Source organism: Eptatretus burgeri, chromosome 16 (genome assembly GCF_056783735.1).
Source record: "Eptatretus burgeri isolate ZD-2024b chromosome 16, Ebu_testis_v1, whole genome shotgun sequence".
Taxonomy (NCBI): domain Eukaryota; kingdom Metazoa; phylum Chordata; class Myxini; order Myxiniformes; family Myxinidae; genus Eptatretus; species Eptatretus burgeri.
Window position 1 is genome coordinate 55,320,892 of NC_140976.1, and position 12,266 is coordinate 55,333,157.

Sequence of the window (12,266 nt, forward strand, 5' to 3'; positions counted from 1 at the left end):
GTAGCAAGCTTTTAACAATCAACACGTGTCAAGGACTCTATCGATATACCCGACTCTGTTTTGGGATTGCTTCGGCCCCAGCTTTGTGGCAGAAAGCTATGGATCAGGTTTGCATTGGCCTGCCCGCTCAGACCTACCTGGACGATGTACTCATTGCGGCGAAAACGGCGGACGAGCATCTGGCGAACATTGCCCGAGTGCTGACGAAGCTAGAAGCGTGCGGCCTGCGCTTAAACAGGGACAAGTGCGCGTTCTTCAAGCAGCGCTTGGAATACCTCGGGCACATCATCACGCCGGAGGGGCTGTTGAAAGGTCCTTGAAAGGTGGAGGCGATTCAGCGCATGCCACCGCCTCGCGACAAGACGCAGCTGCGCTCGTTCATTGGCATGGCTCAGTATTACCAAAGGTTCGTGCGCGGGCTCAGCTCACAACTTGCGCCGTTGACGCGGTTGCTCAAGAAGGACGAGCGCTGGGTTTGGGGGCCTGCACACCAGGCGTCGTTCGACCGCGTCAAGCGGCTGCTCACCGAGGATACGGTCCTCGTGCACTATGAGCCTGCGCGCCCGCTCCTATTGGCATGCGACAGCTCTGCATATGGCATCGGGGCAATGCTCTCCCACAGGATGGACGATGGTTCCGAGCGGCCTGTTTGTTTTGCATCCCGGACCCTGTCCACAGCAGAGCGCGGATATGCCCAGATTGAGCGTGAGGCTCTCAGCCTCGTCTGGGGTGTGCGGAGGTTTCATCAATATCTGCTGGGGCGGCATTTCACTTTACAGACGGATCACAAACCGCTTCAATTCATCCTGAGACCTGAACGCGGGGTGCCGGTGGTAGCAGCCGCGCGAATACAGCGGTGGTGTCTGTTTCTGGGTGCTTACGATTATGATATTCAGTTCCGAAGCACCGAGAAGCATGCTAACTGCGACGGGCTCTCACGCTTGCCGTGTGCGGAGGGTCCAGCTTTGTCTGAGTTGGGCGACCGGGTCGATGTGTTCGCGCTGGACCAGGTCCAAAGCGGGCCGGTCACGGCCAGGCAGGTCGCGGTGGAGTCGGCTCGTGATCTGGTGCTTGCCCGTGTCGTCCAGGCGATTTCTACGGGGAATTGGAGCGATCTGCCTTCGACACCGGCATTTCAACCTTTCACGTCACGCGCAGCGGAGCTGTCGTTGGTCCAACGGTGCATAATGTGGGGAATGAGGACCGTGATTCCACCGAGGTTCAGGCAGCGGTGTTTGGAAGAACTGAATGTCAGTCACCTGGGCATCGTGAAGACCAAGAGTCTTGCTTGTAGCCTGTTGTGGTGGCCGGGGTTGGACAGAGACATGGAGCAGTTGGTTAAGCGTTGCGCCACGTGCCAGACGGATGCTGATAACCCGCGTCGAGCTTCGGGTCTCTGGCCTGTGCCAGACCGAGCTTGGCAGAGGGTCCATGTAGATTTTGCGGGACCGGTTAATGGCAAGATGTTTTTGATTGTGATTGATGCATTCTCTAAATGGCCGGAGGTTGTAGTAATGCAGCATACTTCAGCAAACATTACAGTAGAGAAGCTGCGGACAATCTTTGCTAATAAAGGGTTGCCGGAGATCCTGGTCTCTGATAATGGTCCGCAGTTCATCGCGGGTGTATTTGATGAGTTTATGCGCCAGAATGGTATTCGACATCTAAGGTCCGCGCCGTATCATCCTGAGACGAATGGCCAAGCTGAGTCGTTTGTCAAGATGTTGAAGCGGGCTTTGCGCAGGGGGGGTGTTGCACCTGTGCAGACGGTGGTCGATGTCTTTTTGCTCCATTACAGGAACGCAGTTCATCCTGTCACGGGGGATTCGCCTGCCATTCGTCTCTATGGACGGGCTTTGCGGTCCAGGCTGGATTTGCTGCGACCTGGAGGGTCGGGGAGTGGGGCAATGTCGCGTCCGACGCGGCTGTGCAGCTTCGAGGTAGGGCAGCGGGTGATGGTACGCGATTATTTCCACGGTTCCAAATGGGTGCCGGCGGTGGTCTCGGTGGTGCTGGGGCCGGCGAATTGCATGGTGCGGACTGATGGTGGGGATGTGTGGAAGCGACACGTGGACCAGATGCATGATCGCTGTTCAGCGTCACCCCCCCCACACCTCCCCGAGCCGAACGTTGCGGGGCCCCCACCGGTAGTCTCGCCGGCACCTGACGTTGTATCGCCGGGGCTGGCTGGGCCGGCGCCGAGGGGGTCTTCGCCTGATGCCGTCCTACCCGGGGACGTCGAGCAGGCTGGGCAGTCGGGGTAGCTGGTGTTGCGGAAAGTGCGAGTCCGGCGAGGGTGTCACCTCGACCGAGCCGGGAGGCATCTGAGCCTGGACTGTCTGGGGGCGCTGCCCGTCCGAGGCGGGTCAGGGTGCGGCCGCGGTACTTTGAGGATTATGAGTGTTGATGGGTTTCCGATGGTCATGTTGTGATTATCCGTTCGTTATGTGGCGGGTCATTTTACGGGGGGAGGAGTGTGCTGTGTCATGTGATTGGGTTTTCGTATATCATGCCTCGCCCGCTAGGGGTGGTAAGACTGTGCTTCTGGTCGCGCAATAAAGCGGAGTAGATGGTGGTCCGCGTGCTTCTTGCGTCCCACCGCACCTCGTACACACTAGTTCTAGTTGTTTGTGTACTCATTTTGTGCGCTATTATATATTCTTCTATTGCTTTGAGAAGCATTACTATATTTGATGTGCTCCTTCCGTGTGCACACTTTATTCCAAATGGTTCTTGCTGTTGGAGAATGATAAAAATGTTAACCGTGAAACTGCTACATTAAGCTCCAAATCCTGCTTTTTTTCCCATTGCGGAACTACAGGATTTTAAAACGGGAATCTGTATGACAAAATGGACATGAATTATTGTTCCAAGTAAATTGATTATTAGCTCTCTAACCAAGTAAATAGATTGTTAGCTTTCCAAACAAGTAAATCGATTATTCACTTTCCAATGGTACCAATTTTTAAAAATTATTATTCTACAATAGACGAGTCAGGTGACATTTAATTATTACTAGACGACCCGTGAACCTGTTGTGACAGCGGTTGATGAAGAAAAAAAAAAAAAGACCAATATTTTAATATTATTTTGTGGTCATACTTTAACTTCAACAAAATTTGAGCATTTATTCAGGAGTCATCGTTCAACGAAGCACGTGTCTAAACACAATTTTATTTATTAACTAACATGGAAGTATTAGATCAAAATGGCGATGTTTATTTTATGTTTAAAAATAAATCGTTCTTTGTCTATACTAAATGTTTGAGATTTTAAAATAAATCATTTCAAGTAAAAAAAAAAAAAAAAAACTATCTCCAGCAAACTATACCGCTGAGGTTGTTTGCATTGATCAAATACTCCCGAAGAGGACTTGACTGAATCGGGAATTGGTTTTTTAAAAATAATTTTTCTTGTTGTCCAATTTGAACGAAACTTGATACTGCACACCACAGGCGAATGGTGAGTAAGATGGCCCTAAAATTTTTGCGCTATCGTGTACCATTTTGGCTGCATTTCGGGAATACATACATACAAGATGAGAGTTTTAGTAATATATAGATTGAACACTGTGCGGGAACAATATCCCGCACAGTGTTCAAGAGTAGACAGGGGGGCCTTGCCGTTTGTGAGGGTTACGTTCTTGAAAATCACAGTGAACCACAAATTCACAAACTGGGGTAATGGGGAAAATTCGGGATTTCAACTTTAAAATTTGTCCAAACTGCACTCTTAATTAACACATTTGTGCATTGGTTTTAGTGCTGTTTATTTTCATGAATAAAAAAAATTAATGAAGAACATAAAATAAAGTATTATTTTTTCATATGCAACCTGGGCTGCTGGTTGCATCATTGCTGAGAGCACAGCTGTGTCACAATGCAGTGGCCCCTGTTTACAGTAAGATGGTACTCATTTTGCCAACCTTGGATAGATGACAGGCTGTCAACCCACCTGGTGTCATTTCAACAGCATGACATGGGGCTCAAACTCAAGACCCTAAGATCTTAAGCCAACCACCTTAACCATTAAGCCAACACCAAGCTTATTTTCCTACATTAATAACATAAAATTAATTGTCTTGAGTTATTAAGATCATGAAACTTACTTTTAAAAATAATAATAATAATAATAATAATAATAATAATAATAATGATAAACATGATCCAAGAATGCGATGGCGTATGTTGATGATGGTGACGATAAAGATGAGTTTGTGGAGATGGTGTTGGAGGGTTTCAGGGGGTTATTGTGTTACTGGCTCATGTTAATGAATTAGGTGAATACATCCACAAACATTACCTCAATAAATTCATCGCGATACAGCGAATCCACGAAGGGGAAATTCATGAATGGCAAGGCACACCTGCACTTCAATTTAAAATAAAATAATGATGTTACAGATCATTAAACAAAACAAACAAACAAAAAAACAAAAAAACAACCACACTCATACATTGTAATAAGACGTTGAATCAAAATTTAGGATATGGAGGCTTGATTGATAACCATAGAATGCAAATCGGCTTCATACACAGCCATATTGGTGGACTCTTCTTCACTGTCACACATGCCACTCCCTCTACCGCTATATATCAATACATTGCATGTTTTTTGGAAGTATGATGAAGGTGATTTGTGTTCTACAGTCTTCAAGTATGTAATTCAATATAAATAGAGATTTAAAGAGGTAGAAAGGCATACAAATAAATTAATTCCAGGTTTTACTGCCGTTATTATATCCAGTGGCTATTACATCACATTACTAAGTTATTCGTGCCTGTTGTGTGTGTCCATTATGGCGTCATTAAAAACTAAGTTTCCTGTTTGGAATGATTATCAATCTCGTTTCACTGCCAAGCAGGCAGAGTAAAAAACTTATCTCACCCCTCTCTACGAATGTGCGATTGTTGTTTTACCGTACATTGGTCTGAAGTTGTCCCAGACTTGTCTTTCTATTACTGGTCCAACTGGTGTTCAAAATATAATTCCATTTAAACTAGAACGGGCACTCATAAAGCGCATACCTTCGCCGCCACTACTTTTTTTGTTCTTGGTATGAGTGTGGGGAACTGGTTTCATATGAATGGTCTTATGACACAAACCACATATCTATAATGTCATGACCCCCCCAGACTTTCGGGGGCTACGGACTAAACAACAATCAACTCACGTCGTTTTGGCGAGTCTTCACTCGCAAGCTCGGTGAATACAACGTTTCAACAAGAGAAGGTAATCTCGTTTGATGCTGGTTTCATGCAAATCGAATAAGAATTGACTGAGTTGTGCCGAAAACCGCATATTTTTCAAGGGCGTGACCCCCCCCCCCGACATTTTACCCCAACCGGTAACATGTGTTATGACGTCATTGTGTCACAAGATTGGGCATTAAATTCTTTACATTTTTTGTGCTGGGTTCATGTAAAGCGGACAAGAATTGACCGCGTTATGACAAAAACCGCATATTTTTCAAGGTCATGACCCCCCTGACCTTTGACCCCTAACCGGTAACAAGAGTATGGACGTCATTGTGTCATATTGCATATCACAAGATGAGGCGTTGAATTATGAACATTTTGGCGTTAGTTGCATGCAAATTGAATAAAAATTGACCGTGTTATCGTAAAAAGACGATTTTGACCTTTTCGTGACCTTGACCTTTGACCCGAACGATCCCAAAATCTAATCGAATGCTTCCTGGCTAATAACCAATCATCCCACCAAATTTCATGCAATTCGGTTTAATACTTTACGAGTTATACGAATCACAAGATTACAAATAAATAAATAAATAAATAAATAAATAAATAAATACACGCCGACCAAAACATAACCTTTCGCAGAATGCGAAGGTAATAAGTTGTTCTTCGATCATAAACCGATGACTGATGGACGGACAGACATGAACCAATTGCTTAACCCCACTTTCTGCTGCACATGCATGGGGTAATAAAGAGAGAGTGAGAGAGAGAGAATGAGAGTGAGAGTGAGAGTGAGAGTGAGAGTGAGAGTGAGAGTGAGAGTGAGAGTGAGAGTGAGAGTGAGAGAGAATGCTACTCCTTTTAGTAATAGACCAGCAAAGTACCCGTCCATGGGCGGGTACAGTTATCTGTTGAATGGCGTTGGTCCCGTCTCGATCGGATGAAATTGAGAAATTGACGTTATCCGGTGACCTTGACCTTGCCCCCCCCCCCCCCCCCCCATGCCCGTTCTCATGTCCCAAGGATCACTCATGCCAAATTTGATCTCATTCCTTCCAATGGTTCGGCCGCCTATAAAGGACAAACAAACAAACACACATACATACAAACATATTCTATTTTTTTAGTATAGTAGATACATGTATTACAAAAGTATAGATCGTTTGACACCGATTTGTTTTTTGCTTCACTGCAATAACTGCCCCATGGTGTATATATGGGAACGTGGAGGGGAGGAGAGGAGAGGAGAGGGGAGGATATATTTTTCCAACCTCTGCTAGGGAGGATGCTTATTGGAGGAAATATAGAACACATTTCAAAAGTTAATTGGTGAAAGAAAAATAAAAAAGAGGGCAGAACAAGGCTGGAAAAGGAAGTTGACAACACACCTGCTAGCTGAGGCCCAGTCAGGTGAAGCAAGCCTCCGCCCGGGTTTTCTGCCATCCGTAGTAACCAACCGGGTCCTGTCGGCCAATCCATCTGCCGATCGAGAGCCCGGCGACATTGTGGCAACGATGGGAGATGCCGGTTCCAACGAGGAGCTGTCTTCCATGCTATCCTCGTTGTGATCTGCAAATATCTTCTTGGGCATCTCTTTGAACTGATATGCCAGACGTTGCCCTTCGACTTTTGCCAAAATGCCTCGCTGATAGTAATATCTGCGTGAGCACGGTAATCAGTCACATCGAGTGGTATCTTGTTTACGTATGCACAAATAAACGACATCATCATATGTAACAAAGTGCATGGAATGTAGGATGTACCGCAAAGCACGTCCCATCGTCTCGTAGTTCATGTCTGGCTTATTCTTACACTGCCCCCAGAGGCGAGAAACTGCTTTCGAGTCAACAAACTTGAAGATACCCTTGTCCCGCTCCGTCCACTTGATGAGGCGTGGACACGTGCTCTTATCCTGAAGGAGTGACAGGAGGAACTCCCACAGGTAGGTGGTGTGTCCTAGGAAGAACATGTATGACAGCACACACCCAGTAGAATCAGAAATACTCTCCCTTTATACAATGTGCTGAAAGCTTTGCTGCAGTGTCACATTGTGACAGGTTCTCTGGATATGCTGAGAAGGGAGAGTTATCCTACTATTAATTTGCAACTGGTCACTGGCCGATGCAAAAACACCAAGACAAATGTTTATTACTGAGCCAAGGTATCAAAAAAGCTACAGATATTGAACAAACAGTTTCAAATGGAGCACCTCACCACCAATGGAGCATTTAAATTGCATCAGATGTGGCAATAATTGTGAATTGTTGCTCCCAGTTTGCCAGCTCGATGACAGAAGACGCCATTTGCATTTTTGCTGTCTTCATCCCTACCCCGTTTAGAATCCAGTGTGAGCATTAGCAACTTGCAAGTGATGATTAACGTGAAATATTACCTTCCTTCTGTTTTTTCTTGTTTGACCCAGTTGTCGTCGAACAACAAGGGGCAGGAAGGCTGCGAGTCCTCCGGTCTAAGGAATGAAGGCAAATGAGAGCTTAGCTGTTCAATGAATGGATGAAAGAATGTTTATAAAAGTGCACTTTTCAAGTGAACATCTCAAAGTACTGCATACATTAAAAAAAAATATTGTTTTAGCTCCAGATGAGGTTTTCAAGGCAGTCTTGAAAGCAACAAAATAATTTGGAGTGATTAGGCAGACGTTGAAGGAATTCCAGAGCAAGAGGAGCAACTTGAACAGACAAGATCACCAATGGTTTTTAGCAGTCAGTGTTCATTCTGGTTTTAAGAACTACTCAAAAGCAAAGACGAGTCAAGTGACATGATATGGAGATGATCAAGACAATCTTATCTCCCTGTCTGAGGAACAAGCTTTGTTGTTAAACTCTCGCCGATCCTGCCCTCAGTCTTCCTTTTAGAATTGTGCTTGACATCCTGCATATGACTCTGCCTTTCTCGTTATCTCCACACAGAAATAGGAGTCAATAAATGTTTGTCAGCTCAAATTCAAGTTAAATACCAAACGAGATTTTTGATTCAAAATTTTAACATTCTTGGTTCGTAAGCAACAAAACCTTGATAAGTATTTTTTCGTTAAAGATTACCGACGATGTGACTCACGGTGCAAGCATAACTCTCCCATCACAAATCTTCTATTGCAATGGCAAACAAATCTTGAGCATTGAACAGTGCAGAGCCTCACAGGGATATATAGATTACAGCAGATTTGAGAACCAGTGTGGACGGACGTTCATGCACTTTTAAGTGCAGTGTTGGACTGGAAGGACAACCTCGTGGTACAAACACTCCCCTCCAAGCTGTCTAGCCTGCGTTTGAATCTCGGCCCAGCTATAAACTGTCAACCTGCTGTTTCAGTGCGCGAGTCATCGTTAAATTGTGCGTCCCATCCACCAGCATTATTTGTGGATGTTAAAGATCCCACGGTGTCCTTTGCAAAGAGGAGGCGAGCCATCGCCGATACCCTGAACAAATGACAAATTCCTGCTCTAAAAAAGGATGGGCAGGAAATGGCAAACCACACAGTATAACCCTTGCTCAAGAAGCTACTTCGGCAGCACTGATGCTCTGTGATGAGTATGGTATATAGAGTGAGAGAGTGAGAGAGTGAGAGAGTGAGAGAGTGAGAGAGTGAGAGAGTGAGAGAGTGAGAGAGTGAGAGAGTGAGAGAGTGAGAGAGTGAGAGAGTGAGAGAGTGAGAGAGTGAGAGAGTGAGAGAGTGAGAGAGTGAGAGAGTGAGAGAGTGAGAGAGTGAGAGAGTGAGAGAGTGAGAGAGTGAGAGAGTGAGAGAGTGAGAGAGTGAGAGAGTGAGAGTGTGAGAGAGTGAGAGAGTGAGAGAGTGAGAGAGTGAGAGAGTGTGAGAGTGTGAGTGAGAGTGTGAGTGTGAGTGTGAGTGTGAGTGTGAGTGAGAGTGAGAGTGAGAGTGAGAGTGAGAGTGAGAGTGAGAGTGAGAGTGAGAGTGAGAGTGAGAAGTGTTTCCAGGGTATAAGGATTACACAACGATCAAAATTAAAGTAGATCACACATTCGACACCGGTCAACGAGCATATTATGAGACTATGGTTTGTCACTCATTTGGTGTCATTTCCCTGGTCTCTGTACATACTCCAACTGAAGCGAGCGATCTCACGGTGAAGGATGCATTCGATGCCACACTCGAGTCTGTGATTGATCAGTGCCCCAGGCGAGACACACTTCTAGTCATGGGGGATTTCAATGCATTGACTGGAACTGATATAGATGGTTATGAGACATGTTTGTCACCATCCTGAAGAGTTGTGGAGTGCCTTCACGACCACCATCCTTGATGTTGCTGGTGGATGTCTTTGAACTCACTGAAGGGCAAATAAGAATTTTGTCTCTCAAGGGACATTGGATACCTGCTGTTGACCAGTCGCAAGGCCAGGCTTAATGGCAGAGCTGAGCTGTTCAGGGTGTTAAAGTGTAAAACTGTACGTGCGCCGAGTGTGAACAAGGAGGCCGATGTGCAAGGAATCTGTGAGGGGGTAGAGAATCACATGTGGTCAAGTGTTTCTCGTCCTGCTTACAGGGGAATTTGTGCATTGCGTTCTTCCAAGCCCATCCCACGGTGCACTGCAGTTAGATTGGAGGTTGGTGGGCTCTTCACAAAGGAGTCCGAAGTGAAGGCCAGCTGGGCCGGTTACTTTGAGCGGCTGTACCAGGCGGATCAAACAGCTGTTGAGTTGGATGCCAGGGGTGCTACAAACCCTATTGCTGACCCTTCAATCAACTGTGATCCATCTTTGTTAGTGGAAACACAGGCTGCGGTGAACCGGATGAAATGGGATAAAGCTCCTGGGATAGGTGGCATCCATGCTGAACTTCTCAAGGCTGGTGGAAGAGGGCCTTGTTGTCCCTCTCTGGAAAGGGAACGGTGATCGCCAGGACTGCAACAACTCCCGAGGGGGTGACGCTGCTCTCAGTGCCAGGCAACGTCTTTGCACGGATAATTGTTGATAGGGTTTGCCACCATCTGCTTTGAGCACCAGCACCCAAAGCAGTCAGACTTTACACAAAAGAGGACACAGATTGACCGTATCCTTCCCTTCGGGTCCTTACTGAATGCATACGAGAGTTTCGGCAGGTGCTGCTTGCAGCATATGTTGATCTCTGTAAAGCGTTTTATTCAGTGAATTGGGATGCCCTCTGGAAGATTCTTGGTCTTCGTCAGGTGCCACAAAAACTGATCAATCTGATGTCTGAACTACACTCTGTTACTGAGAGTGCTGTGAGATGTGGTGACACCATCTCTGACTTATTTCCAGTTGTTACTGGAGTTTATCAGGGGTGTGTTCTGGCTCCCACACTTTCCAGCACTTGTCTGGACTGTATTCTGGGGAGGATGTCAAAGAGATCAAGCTGCGGTGCATCGTTTGGGAATGTCAAGATCTCTGACCTTGATTTCACAGATGATGCAGTCATCTTTGAGGAGACTTTGGATATCCTTTTGGGGGCCCTCAAGGTGCTGAATGAGGCGTCGGCGCCGCTGGGATTACAGGTTTCCTGGGTCAAAACTAAAATCCAGGCTTTCAATGACATTTTGGATGCTGATATCTTGTCTAGCTGTTTGCAGCGATGATGTTGAGGTCACAGAGAGATTCACTTACCTTGGCAGTGACAGTCATGTCTCTGCTGGCTGGGAGCCAGAGGTCAACAGACGTCTGGGTCGGGCCTGGGAGTCATGGATTCACTGGTTCATGTTATGAAGTGCTGTCGGTATCTGTGCAGGACGACGAAAGTCCGAGTCTTCAGGTCCTTGGTGCTTTCAGTCTTGCTCTACGGATGTGAGACTTGAACTCTGACCAGGGAACTGAGATGGAGACTTGCAGTAAATCCTTTGGGACCAGGTCTCGTCGGAGAATGCTTGGTTATCGCTGTTCAGACTTTGTGTCCAATGGGCGGTTGCTGTGAGACTCAAATGAGATTTGTTACCTGCATAGTCCTGCTCAGGTGCGGCTGCATGGATATGTGGCTCATTTTCCTGACACTGATCCTGCTCACCAGATTCTCTTAGCAAAGGAGCCTCGTGAGTGGAGGAGGCCAATGGGCTGACCACGCACCTCGTGGTTGCAGCAATTTGATCGGCATCTCAAGGAGATGGGGGATGTGTCAGGCATCTGCCTGGGGGGTGGCCATACGGAGCCCCCTGGTGTACCGGCGGAAAGTAGACGAAGCGACGCGCTGCTCCGGTACATGCTCCCACACTTGACCTGACCTGACACCCAAGCTTGTCCCACTTCTTTTGGGTGAGGCCAACAAGAAACCTGAAGAAACTGCTTCAAAAAAATGTCCATGGTCTGGGTGAAGATGCTTACTCACGGCATAAAATGTTTGAGTAACAATCCAAAAATTACGATAATTTTCACACACAAGTTACAGCCATTTCTGGGGGAATTAAAAGAAATACCAGAGTTGGTGTCAAAGCCACCCAATGCTCGCCTGTTTATACATTTATCGTTTTTAAAAGACGAGTCTAATAATTAATATTTTCTATAATTCTCTAACAATTTTTTTGGGGGGACCAAGTCCAAAATCTAATGGTATGATCCTTGGACCATTCCTAACCCCCCCCCCACCAAGTTTAGTCGAAATCCTAATCACTTAAAACATGTAGAAATGCAAAAAAAAAAATTTTCTCTAACAATTTTTTTTGGGGGGGGGGACCAAGTCCAAAATCTAATGGCATGATCCTTGGACCATTCCTAACCCCCCCCACCAAGTTTTGTCGAAATCCTAATCACTTAAAACATGTAGAAATGCAAAAAAAAAAAATCTAAATTTTGTTGAAAAAAAAGTTGCAAAAATTTTTTTTCTCGAACAATTTTTTTGGGGGGGGGAGTTGGAAATCACTTCAAACATGTAGAAATGCAAAAAAAAAAATCTAACAATTTTTTTTTTGGGGGGGGGACCAAGTCCAAAATCTAATGGCATGATCTTTGGACCATACCTAACCCCCCCACCAAGTTTCGTCGAAATCCGTCGAGGAGTTTTTCCGTAATACAGAATATTTAACATTTTCACGCTCACGCTCAAGCTGACGCTCACGCCGGGGGTATCGCTATAGCTCTCTGT

At 46.0% G+C, this 12,266-nt stretch overlaps 1 protein-coding gene across 1 annotated transcript in view; it reads right to left on the reverse strand.

Annotated features, from left to right (window-relative positions):
* Positions 1–12,266, reverse strand: part of LOC147011101 (ETS-related transcription factor Elf-1-like) — a gene marked incomplete at its 5' end in the record, with an annotated part of 124,841 nt that overhangs the window by 20,573 nt on the left and 92,002 nt on the right. Inside the window, 3 exons of the mRNA XM_085859065.1 lie at positions 6,590–6,859; positions 6,965–7,157; positions 7,594–7,668. Of these exons, the coding sequence (XP_085715191.1) occupies positions 6,590–6,859; positions 6,965–7,157; positions 7,594–7,668 (538 nt within the window). The remainder of the gene's footprint in view (positions 1–6,589; positions 6,860–6,964; positions 7,158–7,593; positions 7,669–12,266) is intronic.